Below are 13,195 nucleotides of genomic sequence, written 5' to 3'. Positions count from 1 at the left end.
GTAGGCACTGGATAAATAACACTTCCCTTTTCCCTTCCCCTTCATTTATCAGTTCAATCTGGGCTCCAAGTCCTCTTTTCTATAATCCACAGAACAGGGTTGGGCCTGAAGCTTAAAAGGTTAAAATTAATCAAGTATTCAGAATGAAGATCTTGAGTACAAAATGTGTAAATGTAGTCACAGAGTTATAAAATGTTAGAACTGGCAGAGACCTTAAAGGTCATCCTTTAGTACAACCTCTTGTACTAGATAAGGAAACTTAGGCCCAGAGAGGTTGAGCAAAGTTAGACAGAAGAATGTGGCAGAGTTGGAAATATAATTGAGATATTTTTAGTTTCTTATATACATGAAATTATACACTATTTAGTTCCATAAATTACTATTATACTATAATTCAATATAAACATGAAGTAACTGATAAGAAATTACTCTGTTTTGGTGCTAACAACTCTATCTATTCAATGCATTTTTATTTATTTCTAGAACTCATATAAGGTAGCTTACTTGTGTCGTAGTAGTTGTTTGGATTTTTCGGATTTCTTTTCCTGATTCTTTGCCATCGTCAGACCTTTCAGTATCTGAAATTATACTTCCTGCATCAATATTTGGTACAATTTTGCTACTAGAAGACTCAGTTTCCAGAGTTGTAGCAGTCATTTCAGCATACTCCAGCCCCTTAGCTGATGACACTAAGTCCCTTTCAGAAATACTGCTCATTCCATCTGAAGTTGTATGGATTTTGAACTCTTTTTCTTCTATTATACTGGATGTACAAGTTAAGTCTACACTACCGGTCATGTGAGCAAGCAATCCAAGATCATCACTAACACCAAGATGTACTTGTGTGTCCTGAATATTTGGAATAATGTGATTGCTAGAAAGTTCAGGAAGTAGTTTTTCCTCCTGTTTGGGTATTTTATCAAAGAGAAATGATGTACTACTATTGGGAAGGTCTTCTTTCTCATCTGCTAATGTTATCAATGGACCATTATCCTTTTCTTCATTTTTTTTAATGATACCAACACTTCCATGTACATTGTTCTGGAGTTTCTCAACAGCAGCACTATATACATTATCCAACAGAGATTCAACCTCCACAAGGGCACCATTCTCTCCACCTACTAAAGTCTCCGGTGATAAATCCATATCATCGAGCTTTACTTCTGTTGCTTCTACTTTCTCTGCTTTTATATCTACTAAAAGATCATGTACTTCCACATGTACACCACTTCCTGGTCTATCTGAATTTCCAAGAATATCATCTGACACTTTTGTTGACATGAGTAAGTCTTGAGTATCTGTGCTGACAGGGTAATCGGTCTCACTTTCTGGGCTCTGGCTTTGTGAAAGATCTTCAATCTCTCGAATTTCTATTCCACCTTTTGCTCCTGTTGTCTGTGATGAAAGACCAGAGATGGTGCTCACATTCCCTTTCTTTCCCTTTTTAATGTTTTCCTCCTCTTGTCTTTGATATTCCTCATACATTTTGGCTAGGTATTCCTTATGAGCTTCATAAGTGACCTTAGGAATAAGTAAAGAAAACATTAAGGCATTTTGTACATATCAAAAAGAAAAAACTAAATAATACAAATTAAATTGTGGAAATAGAAAAAATAATGCCAGAAAGTTTAAGACTTCAAAGCTGGCACTTTTTAGTCCTAAAGCAAGTGCTTAGTTTCATTAAGGAACTGGAAATAATCAATAAATACAGCTATATATGATTTATTATAAGGATTGCCAAAATCACACAGATAACTCAGCAATATTAAAAGCTATTTTCTTTTAGGCTAAGTATTTCAATGTTACCCAAACCTAATATGCCAGTTAACTTCCACATATTTATGTAAGCTTAAACAGAGAATAAGCAGCTAATAATATACAATATCCAAAGTACTATTACTATGTCGGTTTTCACCATCTATTGCTCATATGTGCACCTTTCCCAACAACTGATGTTAAAAAAATTCACACATATCACTAAATATATAAATTTACAAGCTATTAAAACATCACAGTTTTATCCTTATATAAGCTGTTTTGGATTTGTTACTTTACTTAGGCTTCTTTATTAATAATCAGAATACTTTTTTTTGCACAAAGACCTGCAATGTCTTTTTCTTTGCTATTTTCAAATTTGTTAAAGCAATGATAAATCTGAGGTGTCAATACTTCACAAAATGTAAATTTATAATTGAAACAAAAGCTTTTCTAATAGTTTTTAAAGTTCATAGTCCTTCTCTTACAGACATGGGTGCTATTAATGTATACTTAAATAAGTTAACAGAATTTTAGATTGGGGGGACCATCCTTTAAATAATATCTCATAATACAAAAATCCCCTTAATTTTACAGAAGAAGAAAGCAAGTCGCAAAAGTGGGGGTTGGTAACATAAGGCCCATGGGACAAAACTGCTTATCATCTCTTTGGGTGAATAAAGGTTTATTCAAACAAAGCCATGATCATTCATTTACATTATGTATTGTCTTTCACACTGAACAGCAGAGTTGAGTAGCTGCATCAGAGACTATACAGCCCACAGAGCCTATAATATTTACTATCTATCCTTTTAAACCTTTTTTTCTAACTCATGTTCAAGAAGACTTAATGAGTCTCCTAAAATCACAAAACTCAATTATGGCACACACTAAATTAAAAGCCATACTTCTAACATGCATGCTTCTTCTATAACACTTCATGATGAGAAACCCGTAACTCTGAATTTCCAGAATCTAATGTGTCTATACTTGTACACTTTAATTCACCATTTCATTTTACCAAAGATCAAATAATACTTAAAATAGACATACAGATTTTTAAGATTAAAAATAAAGAAAAGATAAAGCAATTAAAATACCACTAAACTTAAACACTGTATTTATGATCCACTTGGAAATAAAAAAATCTGACTTCTTAAAAAAAAGTCTTAAAAAGTATATTTCAGAGACTATTTCATAAAATATTCTTCCAAAAACCAGTTGAAAGAGCAAGTGGCTCAGATTAAAGTTCTCAGATTTGCTATAAAACAGATGTAGGTCAGCTTTGGGTATAAAACTCCTAATTTATAAATTTGGGATTTGAATTAATTCATCTATAAGCCACTTTCAAGTTCTAACAGTCTATGAACATTGAGGGAAAAAATACAAAACTGAGATACAGGAATCTGTCAAAATCTAAGATGCCCACAAGATGGCACCAGATGCATATTTGTAGCCATTTAATCCACCGCAATAACTCTGATGATATTAAAATGTTAAATCCCGTGTTACCTTGGAATGGGCTATTGAGAGGGTATCCACCCAGACTCTCCAGCCTCCCCATTCATATTTTATTGCATGATACAAAAGAATCCGGAAGATATTGTAGACCATTTCGGTAATCTTCTGTTCCTCAGAATTTTTAGGATTGATATAGCCAAGAGAAAACATCCAATCCTGCCACACTGAACACTGCAATAAGCATCTAGGGAGAAAAAAATTTGATCTCATTAAAAATATCCAAATTAAGTTAGAATTTACTATTTTGAAACTTTGATAAATAAAATAGTGAAAATATGATCTGACCTCAGTAAAGCAAGGTGTACAGTCATGCTGCACATTATATATTCTATACTTGGAATGACTTTCTCTTATTTCTCTACCAGGAAAAATCCTAATTATCATTCAAAATCACTTTCCTAACTTTCACAGTCAGATTTACTTATTGCTTCTCTACTTTCTCACCACCTTTAGCACTGACAATGTACTTAACACATTATAATTAATCATTGCTTTATGGTTTTGTTTCCCACTGGAATGTACTGAGACTGTGTACTAAGACTATCTTGTGTAGCACAAGGTCTTACACTGAACACAATGGGCACTCAATCAATATTTGTTAAATTATAGACTCAGGCAATGACTACCCCAGAGTTCATGGCCTCAGACTCTACCCCATGTTCTAGCTAACTAGCTTAAAAATGCACAACAATCAGCCATAAGAAAAATGGGGTGGAAGCATAGATGAAAATGGGGAAATCCAACACAATTACAACGGAAAGTTCCATTGGTGATAGACAGGTACCACTAAAAGGGATATTACATTCTAAATATGAGTTTATCTGTATATTCATATATACAATTAAAATAGAATATCCATGTAACAAAATAAAAATAATATAAGAATAAATAGAAGAATACTGAATACAGATTATGTCAAAGAAACATAAAATGCCTTTTCTGATGATTAAAAGTATTTAGCAATATGGAAAAGATTTGAAATGAATTGAAAATCTAAAAGAGAGAAAATATTAATTATGGAATAAAGTGTTGTTATAGTATCCAAACTGCTTACCTTCTATTTTCACGGCTGTTACTGAAAAGTTTTATCATATCAGATAAAAATAAACGACGAACTTCCATCAGCTCTGCACTTGGTGTAGAGTTTTTTAACAAAGTTGCCACCACTTTAAGAATCACTGTAAACAAAGAAAAAAAACTTGAAGATTTGTAACCATATCCTATGTTCAACTCAAAAAGTATTACCGACTTTCAAATAAATACTTAACACTATAAAAGGTGAGTTAAAATTGTCATGAACTAGGTAAACACCATAATGATTTAAGGGGTTAGGAAAAGTTTTGATTTAGTCTCATGTGTTGCCATGCGCCTACCACAATACAATAAAGAACTGCCATTTGCTCACTTGGATTCTGAATTTTCACTGTAGAATCTGGCTCTGGATGTGGTTTGTGTACGACCTGAGTACATACTTGTTCTGTCAAGATCTGAAAGATGAAGAATTTGAACTTCATTTAGAAAACAATTTAAATCATAACTGCAAAATATAGATATACAATGAACCTGCAAAAGAAATGTCAATGCAGTCCAAACCAAAAGAAACATCTCTTCTAAAGGGGCTTTTTTCTTTCTTTCTTTCAAGACGGAGTTTCACTCTTGTTGCCCAGGTTGGAGTGCAATGGTGCAATCTTGGCTTACTTCAACCTCCACCTCATGGGTTCAAGTGATTCTCTTCCCTCAGTCTCCCAAATAGCTGGGATTACAGGCATGTGCCACCACGCCTGGCTAATTTTTTGTATTTTTAGTAGAGACAGGGTTTCACCATATTGATCAGGCTGCTCTCGAACTCCTGACCTCAGATGATCCACCCACCTCAGCCTCCCAAAGTGCTGGGGTTACAGGTGTTAGCCACCGTGCTCAGCCCTAAAGAGACTTTTTAATGAATTCCACATACGTCTAAACTCTTTAACTGTGTATTCACCAAATTTTATTTATTATTTATACATACAAAACCAGAACCAGTATCTATAGAAGGAAAGATTAGGAAATTAATGAATTTATTGTTTGAAATGCCTTTTCAGTGTTCATAAAATTATTTATGAACTACTTTTTTTTTTTTTTTTAGAGACAGAATCTCACTACGGTACCCCCAGTCTGGACTGCAGTGGCACAATCACGGCTCATTGCAGCCTCCAACTCCTGGACTCAAGCGATCCTCCTGCCTTGGGACTACAGGTTCATGCCACCACACTCAGCTGATTATTTTTCTCATTTTTTGGTAAAGATGGGGTCTCACTTTATCACCCAGGCTCATCTTGAACTGCTGGGCTCCTGCGATCCTCCTGCTTCAGCTTCTCAAAGTGCTGGGATTAAACGCATGAGCCACCACATCTGGCCCCTACTTCAATAAGTGTGACAAGGGAAAGTTCTTCCTAATAATGTGGCTCGTTGTCATTTACTAATGAGTTTTTTAAATTATTTCTTTCAAATACAAAAAAATGACCAAATAAAGGAAAGAGAAAATTCTAAAACGTTTACTAACTTTCCCACTAAAATGTGGGAGCAGGATTTTGAACATCATCTTCACTGTTATATTCCTAGTAATCAGCACTAATGCCTGACACACAACAGCACTCAGTAAATATTTGTTAAAGAATAACTAACCTAATTATATATCAATAATGTATGTATGACTGCTCACTGTATTTTAGGCTTGAGCTTGTGTTTATCTCTTACATAAACCCAATGAGGTTATATTTAATAAAGACATCATTTTATATCTGTGATTTAATGTCCTGTTTAGCTTTAACATGGCAAATTCTGAATAAACAGTTAAACCTAAGTCAAGTACAAAAACTGCTGCAAAACCACCAATGTTAGTTGAAAGGACAATTGAACATAGCTATATTGTAGAAGCTGAAGATGGAAAAAGCAAATTGAGAGAGAGGGATGGTCTCTTCTGATTAGAAAAGGACCACAACGTCCAGAAGTTTGATTTTCCTTCCCTTTCTGCTCAGACTAAGACAGGACACTTACATAAGTATATTAGGAATGTTCATAAAAAAGATATTGACCTGAAATAAAAACTGACCTATTTTATTAAATAATATAGCATTTAATTATCCCTGTTGCCCTCATTCTCATACCTCTGACGAAACTAAACACTTCTTTGTTAAAACTAAACAGTGTTTCACAACTTTCTAAACAAAGGACCCCATACATGCACTCCTAATCAAACGGAGTTGACATGAGATAAAATTTCTTTGAAAATCATATACTAAAGAGCAATCACTTATTGCTTGGTATATACGTATAAGGAGTTTTCACAACAACTTGCCCCAAAGACCCTAGTGTGTACCTATAGCCCAGTGGATGAGATCCAAGAAAATCGTGGTTATAAATAAAGGATTCAAAATAACTTCAGACGAGCTTAAAGGAAACCAGGACCTAACTCTCCCATGACAGTTAAAGTGTTTTCAACCAAAAGAGAAGAAATCACATTGCACAGGAAACAAAAGTGTCACCAGTTTTTATATTGTCTTTTTAAGTCCCTACTTTATCATCTAACAATGAAAAGAATAACTGCCTTGCCTATCTAATAAAACTGCTAGGAAGATTAAATAAAGCTCCATATGTGAAAGTGCTTTGAAAACTATAACATATTAAAATATAAGGGTTTTTTAAATGACAAATATATACTCAGAAACTCAATTCAACATGTATTTATTAATAACCAGTTATGTGCCCTCCCTCTGCTAAATATTTGGAGACTGAAAATACACTGCTAGGTGCAACTTCATTTCTAGTAGCAATTTATTTAATTATTGTTCTGGAGGCAGGCATAAATGCATGCCCCAATTAAGTAACAAAACATGATAGACTATCATTAAGAACCTGTGTGGCCGGGCGCGGTGGCTCACACCTGTAATCCCAGCACTTTGCGAGGCCGAGGTGGGTGGATCACAAGGTCAGGAGATTGAGACCATCCTGGCTAACACAGTGAAACCCCGTCGTCTCTACTAAAAAATACAAAAAATTACCCGGGCTTGGTGGCGGGCGCCTGTAGTCCCAGCTACTCAGGAGGCTGAGGCAGGAGAATGGCGTGAACTCGGGAGGCGGAGCTTGCAGTGAGCCGAAATTGCGCCACTGCACTCCAGCCTGGGCGACAGAGTGAGACTCCGTCTCAAAAAAAAAAAAAAAAAAAGAAAAAAAGAAAAAAAAAAGAACCTATATAAGTTTAAAAAGGGAGAAAGGGAATAATGAGATATAAATAAAAAGAGATGAATGTAGACCCAAACATTTTAATGAAAGAGCAGGGCTCAAGATGGGCCCCAAAGGTTTGACTGGATTGGTAAGAGATATGCATAGTAACCCCAAACCCCCACTAAAACAAAATTGTACAGAGGTTCAGAGCTGGATATGGACATGAAAACCAATGTGTATTTAACACTTAGAGCACATCTCAATTCATACCAGCCACATTTTAAGTGTTCAACAGCCACATGTCCCCAGTGGCTATAATACAGGTAATCGACAGGGAGGGAAACAATAATGAATCATAAGCATGGAGGTAACTTTATATGCTATTTACAGAGATACACCTGAGCCCAGCATTACACACTGAAATTTCATTTTATAAATGGAATTATTTTGCAATTCATGTGTTACAGAACTTTAAGCTGAAGCAGGGGCTACAGAAGCTATCTTTCTGATGCACCTGCTCCCCAGTTTCATCATGCATAAATTTTGTAATATTAGTAGGCTCAACTTTTTGAGATGGGGTGGTAAAAAAAAGGCAAACTATTAATCCTGCTGTTGCATCTAACTGCCACTGTATTTGGGTCAGAGAATTTTTACAGGTTTGGACAAGCTACCTAACTTTGTGATTTTTTTTTTCTGTGAAGAGAAAGTTTGAATAAGATGGTATCTAACATACTGTCCACCTCTGAGATTCTATAATTTTGAGAAAAACTTTGATTATTAAGTACTTAGTTTTAAAGCTGACTAACTTGTAAAATGATTGCATTCATAAATTGTTATATCCTTATAGAAACAGTTAATTTAAAAAATATATGTTTTCCTTTAAATTGGTTAGTTATTACTATAAGGAACAAAGCTCTCATTTAGGTTATAAGATCTTACATTTGGCTCCTTGTGTCACCACTACATGTTTAACTAAATTAAGGGAAGAGTATGCAAAGAGAACCCATAAAGCAAAAATTGTATCACAATGAAGTAATGAAACAGATATTATTGTTGAGATTTACAAGTGTATTAAACATAAAAATCTACTTGTTTTGCCTGCAGAAAACATATTCTAAAATCAAACAATTCTTAAGTGTATTAGAGAGTACTACAAATCATTAACAAAAGGAAAACATAATTACTCATAATTTAGAGATGGAGTAACAAAGCAAAACTAAAGATACAAATAGAATGTAAAACACAAGTTTTATAAATATTACAATTCCTAAATAATATGTATATAAAATAGCTTTGAGTAATTTCAAAAAGAGGTCCATTAAAGTTAACTCACTTCTTAGTATATATCCTACAGAATAAATTCACCTCAGAAAACTATACACATAAATAATTTATTAATTTTGTTTTCAAAATAATCAAGATAGATTTTTACATCTTCACAACTTATACAATGTTGTTTGACATGTCCTGCTAAAAATCTGATTTTGTGCCTTAATTTTTTTTTTTTTTTTTTGAGACAGAGTTTCGCTCTTCTTGCTCAGGCTGGAGTGCAATGGCATAATCTTGGCTCACTGCAACCTCCACCTTGCAGGTTCAAGCGATTCTCCTGCCTCTGCCTCCTGAGTAGCTGCAATTACAGGCATGCGCCACCATGCCTGGCTAATTTTGTATATTTAGTAGTGATGGGGTTTCTCCATGTTGGTCAGGCTGGTCTCGAACTCCCAACCTCAGGTGATCCGCCCACCTCGGCCTCCCAAAGTGTTGGGATTATAGGCGTGAGCCACCGCGCCTGGCCTGTGACTTCAAATTTATTGTTTATTATATTACAAGCATCTTATCAAACTTAAAAGCTTCAAAGGTCACTATAACATAGTCTTTATCCTAATAAGACTTCAAAAAACATTTGTTAAAATAACAAATTTCTTTTTTTTTTTTTCAGAGCAAGAGTCTTGCTTTGTCGACCAGACTGGAGTGTAGTAGAACAGTCTCAGCTCACTGCAACCTCTGCCTCCCAGGTTCAAGCTATTCTGCTTCAGCTTCCCAAGTAACTGGAATTACAGGTAAACAGCAACACACTAGGCTAAACTTTTTGTATTTTTAGTAGAGACAGGGTTTCATCATGTTGGCCAGGCTGGTCTTAAACTCCTGACCTCAAGTGATCCACCCACCTCAGCCTCCCAAAGTGCTAGGATTACATGCATGAGTCACTGTGCCTGGCCTCCTATACCCTCCCCTCCCCTCCCCTCCCCTCCCCTCTACTCAACTCTACTCTACTCAACTCTAGTCTAAAATATCATTATCAACACCATAAGTTGGTTCTTTATTATTTCTGCACTTAATTTTACACATTCATAGAGTTGTAGTAATATTTATTCTGATGCATTGCTGAGATTAAGGTGATTTCCCCAAACTCAAAAAAGAAAATGAAGATTAAAAAAACATTTCAAACTCTGGATTATCAAACAACTAATTCTTGCTAAGAGTACAAAACCTGGTTGATGCTAACAAGATGAATTAAACCTAAGCAGCAAGTCTGGAAGCGATTTCCTTTTTCAGTTAAATTTCCTTTACTATGTTAACAAAAATTAAATTGATACCCATCACACAAGTTAATCTTTTTGCAACTAGATGCGACACAGCAAAAGATGTAATGTTTAAACTCTGGTGATCCAGAAACAGTAATCCACTGTCCTGTCATTCTGATAATAAAATTTGGTTTGGCAGTAGTATTAAAGCTTATGTTGAAGACTCTTTCTGCTATTTTGTAGGATTAACAATGATAACCAATCATTTATCATCTCTCTCTTTTGGCATTTCATACACTTACATAAACTTTTCTTTTTAGAATATGGGTTCATTATAAACTCAAAGTCCCTGAAAAAATTATTTAAAGTAACCATAAACAGTATTCTATTTTAAAAACAAGTATTACTACTAAAATTGGTCAGAGGCCTGTAAGTTGGTTCCTTCATCATTTCAGGAGCTCTGCCTCATCCCATATCCAGTATCAGAGAATTCAAACTTATCTTGAGTTTTCCTCATCTAAGACACAGGAACAGCAATTAGTTGCCTTTGTTTTGTGTAGAATATCACTAGAGACCAAAATCTGGATACTAGGAATATACAGGAGTATAGGTGGTGGGTAAAAATGCTGCTGTACTTGTGCTGAGTCACATTTCAGGAAGACTTAATAGAAATATACATATGTGTGTATACATGCATATGAAATTTTCTTATTTAAAGGTTAGTACTACAACACAATGGTTTTTCAAATTCAACATATTATGTTATTATGCTACACTCAATATAAAGTTTCACTGACTACTCAGACTCTCTATTATGGATAAGAGGTCAAAATAAGCAGATGCTCAAAAATTCACATAGGTAAAACAATGATTAAAAACTTACACAGGCATCATTGACCAAACCAATTAGTAGGTCCAAAAAATCAAAACATAAACACACGTTCATCAATGTTAGGCACTGGCCTTCAGAAGCCTAATCTGATATTGTAACAGGTTTTGATTCAGAGGAGGACTTTAATGCTGTCAACTGAGGAGAGATTCTGACATTTTTGCATTATGCATATATATCATGGAACCTACCTATTTTATGATTATTTATTAGTGGCATGACATACAGCAAATTACTTAACCTGTGAATCTTAGTTTGTCTGTTTTAACAAGCAATAAAAATACCATTATCATAGGGTAGTTATAAGATCTGAAACAATGTACATAAAGAATTTGCCATGTTTGTCATAAGAAGTGCCCAATAAAAAATATGACGAGGGAAATACAATATCAGAATAAAGAAAGAAAATGACCTCATTATACTCTGCATAGGGAAAAGCCATTACGTTGGTACTTATTCAGTTCTGTATGCCAAATATTGAAACAATATTAAAACACTACTATAATTCAAAAAGGCATTGTTCAGAAAGGCATGGTCTACTAATCTTGTGATTTGTGGAATGATTGACACAAAGTGGGAATATTAAGCTCAGAAACAAACAAACAATTCAGAGTAGTCAGTAGATTTCTTCACTAATCTAAAGAGCAGCCACTCTTAAATTTACTGATAAAATAGAGAAAAAATCAAGTAGTTAAAAGTAATATTATAGAGCAGGGGTCAGAAAACTATGGCCTGTGGGCCAAATCTAGCCTGCCACCTGTTTCTGTAACACAGTTTTACTGGTACACGGCCTGTCTGGTTCATACTGTCTATGGCTGCTTCTGAGCTACAACAGATTTGAGTAGTTGTGACAGATACTGCATAGCCCACAAAGCCTGAAATACTACTATCTGTCCCTTTACCAGAAGAGTTTGCCTTCCCAGCTATAGATAAATATTTTGTGATAAATATATTTGTAATTATAGGTGTAAAAAGCTGGATAAGAAAACCATATTTACGATAACATTTTATAAAAGTTCTGTGTGCATATGTGTATGAGTTGAGAAATATGTATATATTCTTAAGTATTAATCAGTATTTGCTAAATTTTATTTTGGTGCTTTTCTACATTTTCCAAATTTTTGCAATGATGAATATTAATTCTGACAGAAGACTATAATACAGCTTGTAATAAAAAGAACAACAAAGGGGAGTTAAATTTCTCTGTGCTGCTGTAGAGCAGTGGTCAGCAAACTTTTTATAGATAAGATCAGATAGTATTTTAAGATTTGTGGATCATATAATCTCCATTACAACTACTCAACTCTGTAGTGTCAAGTGACCAAAGGAATTTACTTAATGAGTTATGTTCTATAAAACTTTATTTGTGCATAAAGGAAGCAGCCCTAACCCCCCTTGCATGCAACTCTTTCTCTTGAGTCCACCCACACTCCCCTTTCTTGAGTTTGTACTTTTCTCTTTGCAAGAAATCCCCATGCTATCACTATTTTGTGACTCATCCTTGAACTCCTATTATCAAGAGCCTGAACACCAGCTGGGGTCAAGGTCCCACCAGTGTTTGGAAACCTCGCCCAGCCCACCAGTATTATCTTTATGATGAGCCAGCCTGGAGCATCATCAGCCTCATTTTAGAATCACTGGCAGTCCGTTGTCCCAAGAACAAGTCAAAGCCAAGGGTAACTAACTCTCTTTCAGAAAATGGGATGCAACAGCCAAAGAACAGGACCCTAAATTTTAATACCATCTTGTAATTAGATCGTTTTTTGTGAACATCAGAAGAAATGGACTCAAATATTCTATGTACAGGCCTTCATAGCTCTTTATCAAAACTCTGAGCTTTGTAGGAATTCCCGCCTCTGTTATACTCATACCCTTTCCTTTAAGGGAACCAAATGAGGAACCAGATATCCTAAATGATCCCCTTTTGGAAAATATCAAAAAACTAATTAGTTGGAATTAGGAAATATCAAATAACTAATCCAGAGCCTTCCCTCACCTCCTAACCCAGACACAGTCTGGCACCCACAGCTTCTCCCTCTTACCCAGCTCCACCTTTAACTCCTCAGTCTTCTAGTTCCACTGTCTCCAGCACCCAGACTCCTACTAGTCCGCCTCCTTAACATCCTATATAACCTTCCCTACCAAGGGAACTGAGCCCTGCTGGGGTCACCTGCAGTGGTGTTTCCTACCCTCCTAAGGGACCATTCTAAGCTATGTCTACTTAGGGAGGTAGCCAGTGGGGATGCTGGGATCATTCATCAGGTGCATGTACCTTTGATTTTCAACTAAATTCATGAAGGAA

At 35.2% G+C, this 13,195-nt stretch overlaps 1 protein-coding gene across 8 annotated transcripts in view; it reads right to left on the bottom strand.

Moving 5' to 3' along the window:
• NBEA (neurobeachin) overlaps positions 1-13,195 on the bottom strand; it is a 754,643-nt gene that overhangs the window by 523,548 nt on the left and 217,900 nt on the right. For all 8 annotated transcript variants that reach the window (XM_054446222.2, XM_063650755.1, XM_063650757.1 and 5 more), the window contains 4 exons: positions 4,682-4,763; positions 4,331-4,454; positions 3,268-3,460; positions 505-1,521 (listed from right to left, as the gene is read on the bottom strand). In XM_054446222.2, the coding sequence (XP_054302197.1) occupies positions 505-1,521; positions 3,268-3,460; positions 4,331-4,454; positions 4,682-4,763 (1,416 nt within the window). The remainder of the gene's footprint in view (positions 1-504; positions 1,522-3,267; positions 3,461-4,330; positions 4,455-4,681; positions 4,764-13,195) is intronic.

Source organism: Pongo pygmaeus, chromosome 14 (genome assembly GCF_028885625.2).
Source record: "Pongo pygmaeus isolate AG05252 chromosome 14, NHGRI_mPonPyg2-v2.0_pri, whole genome shotgun sequence".
NCBI classification, from domain to species: Eukaryota; Metazoa; Chordata; class Mammalia; order Primates; family Hominidae; genus Pongo; species Pongo pygmaeus.
The sequence above is the reverse complement of the archived record's forward strand: the minus strand, read 5'-3'. Positions and strand labels throughout refer to the sequence as shown.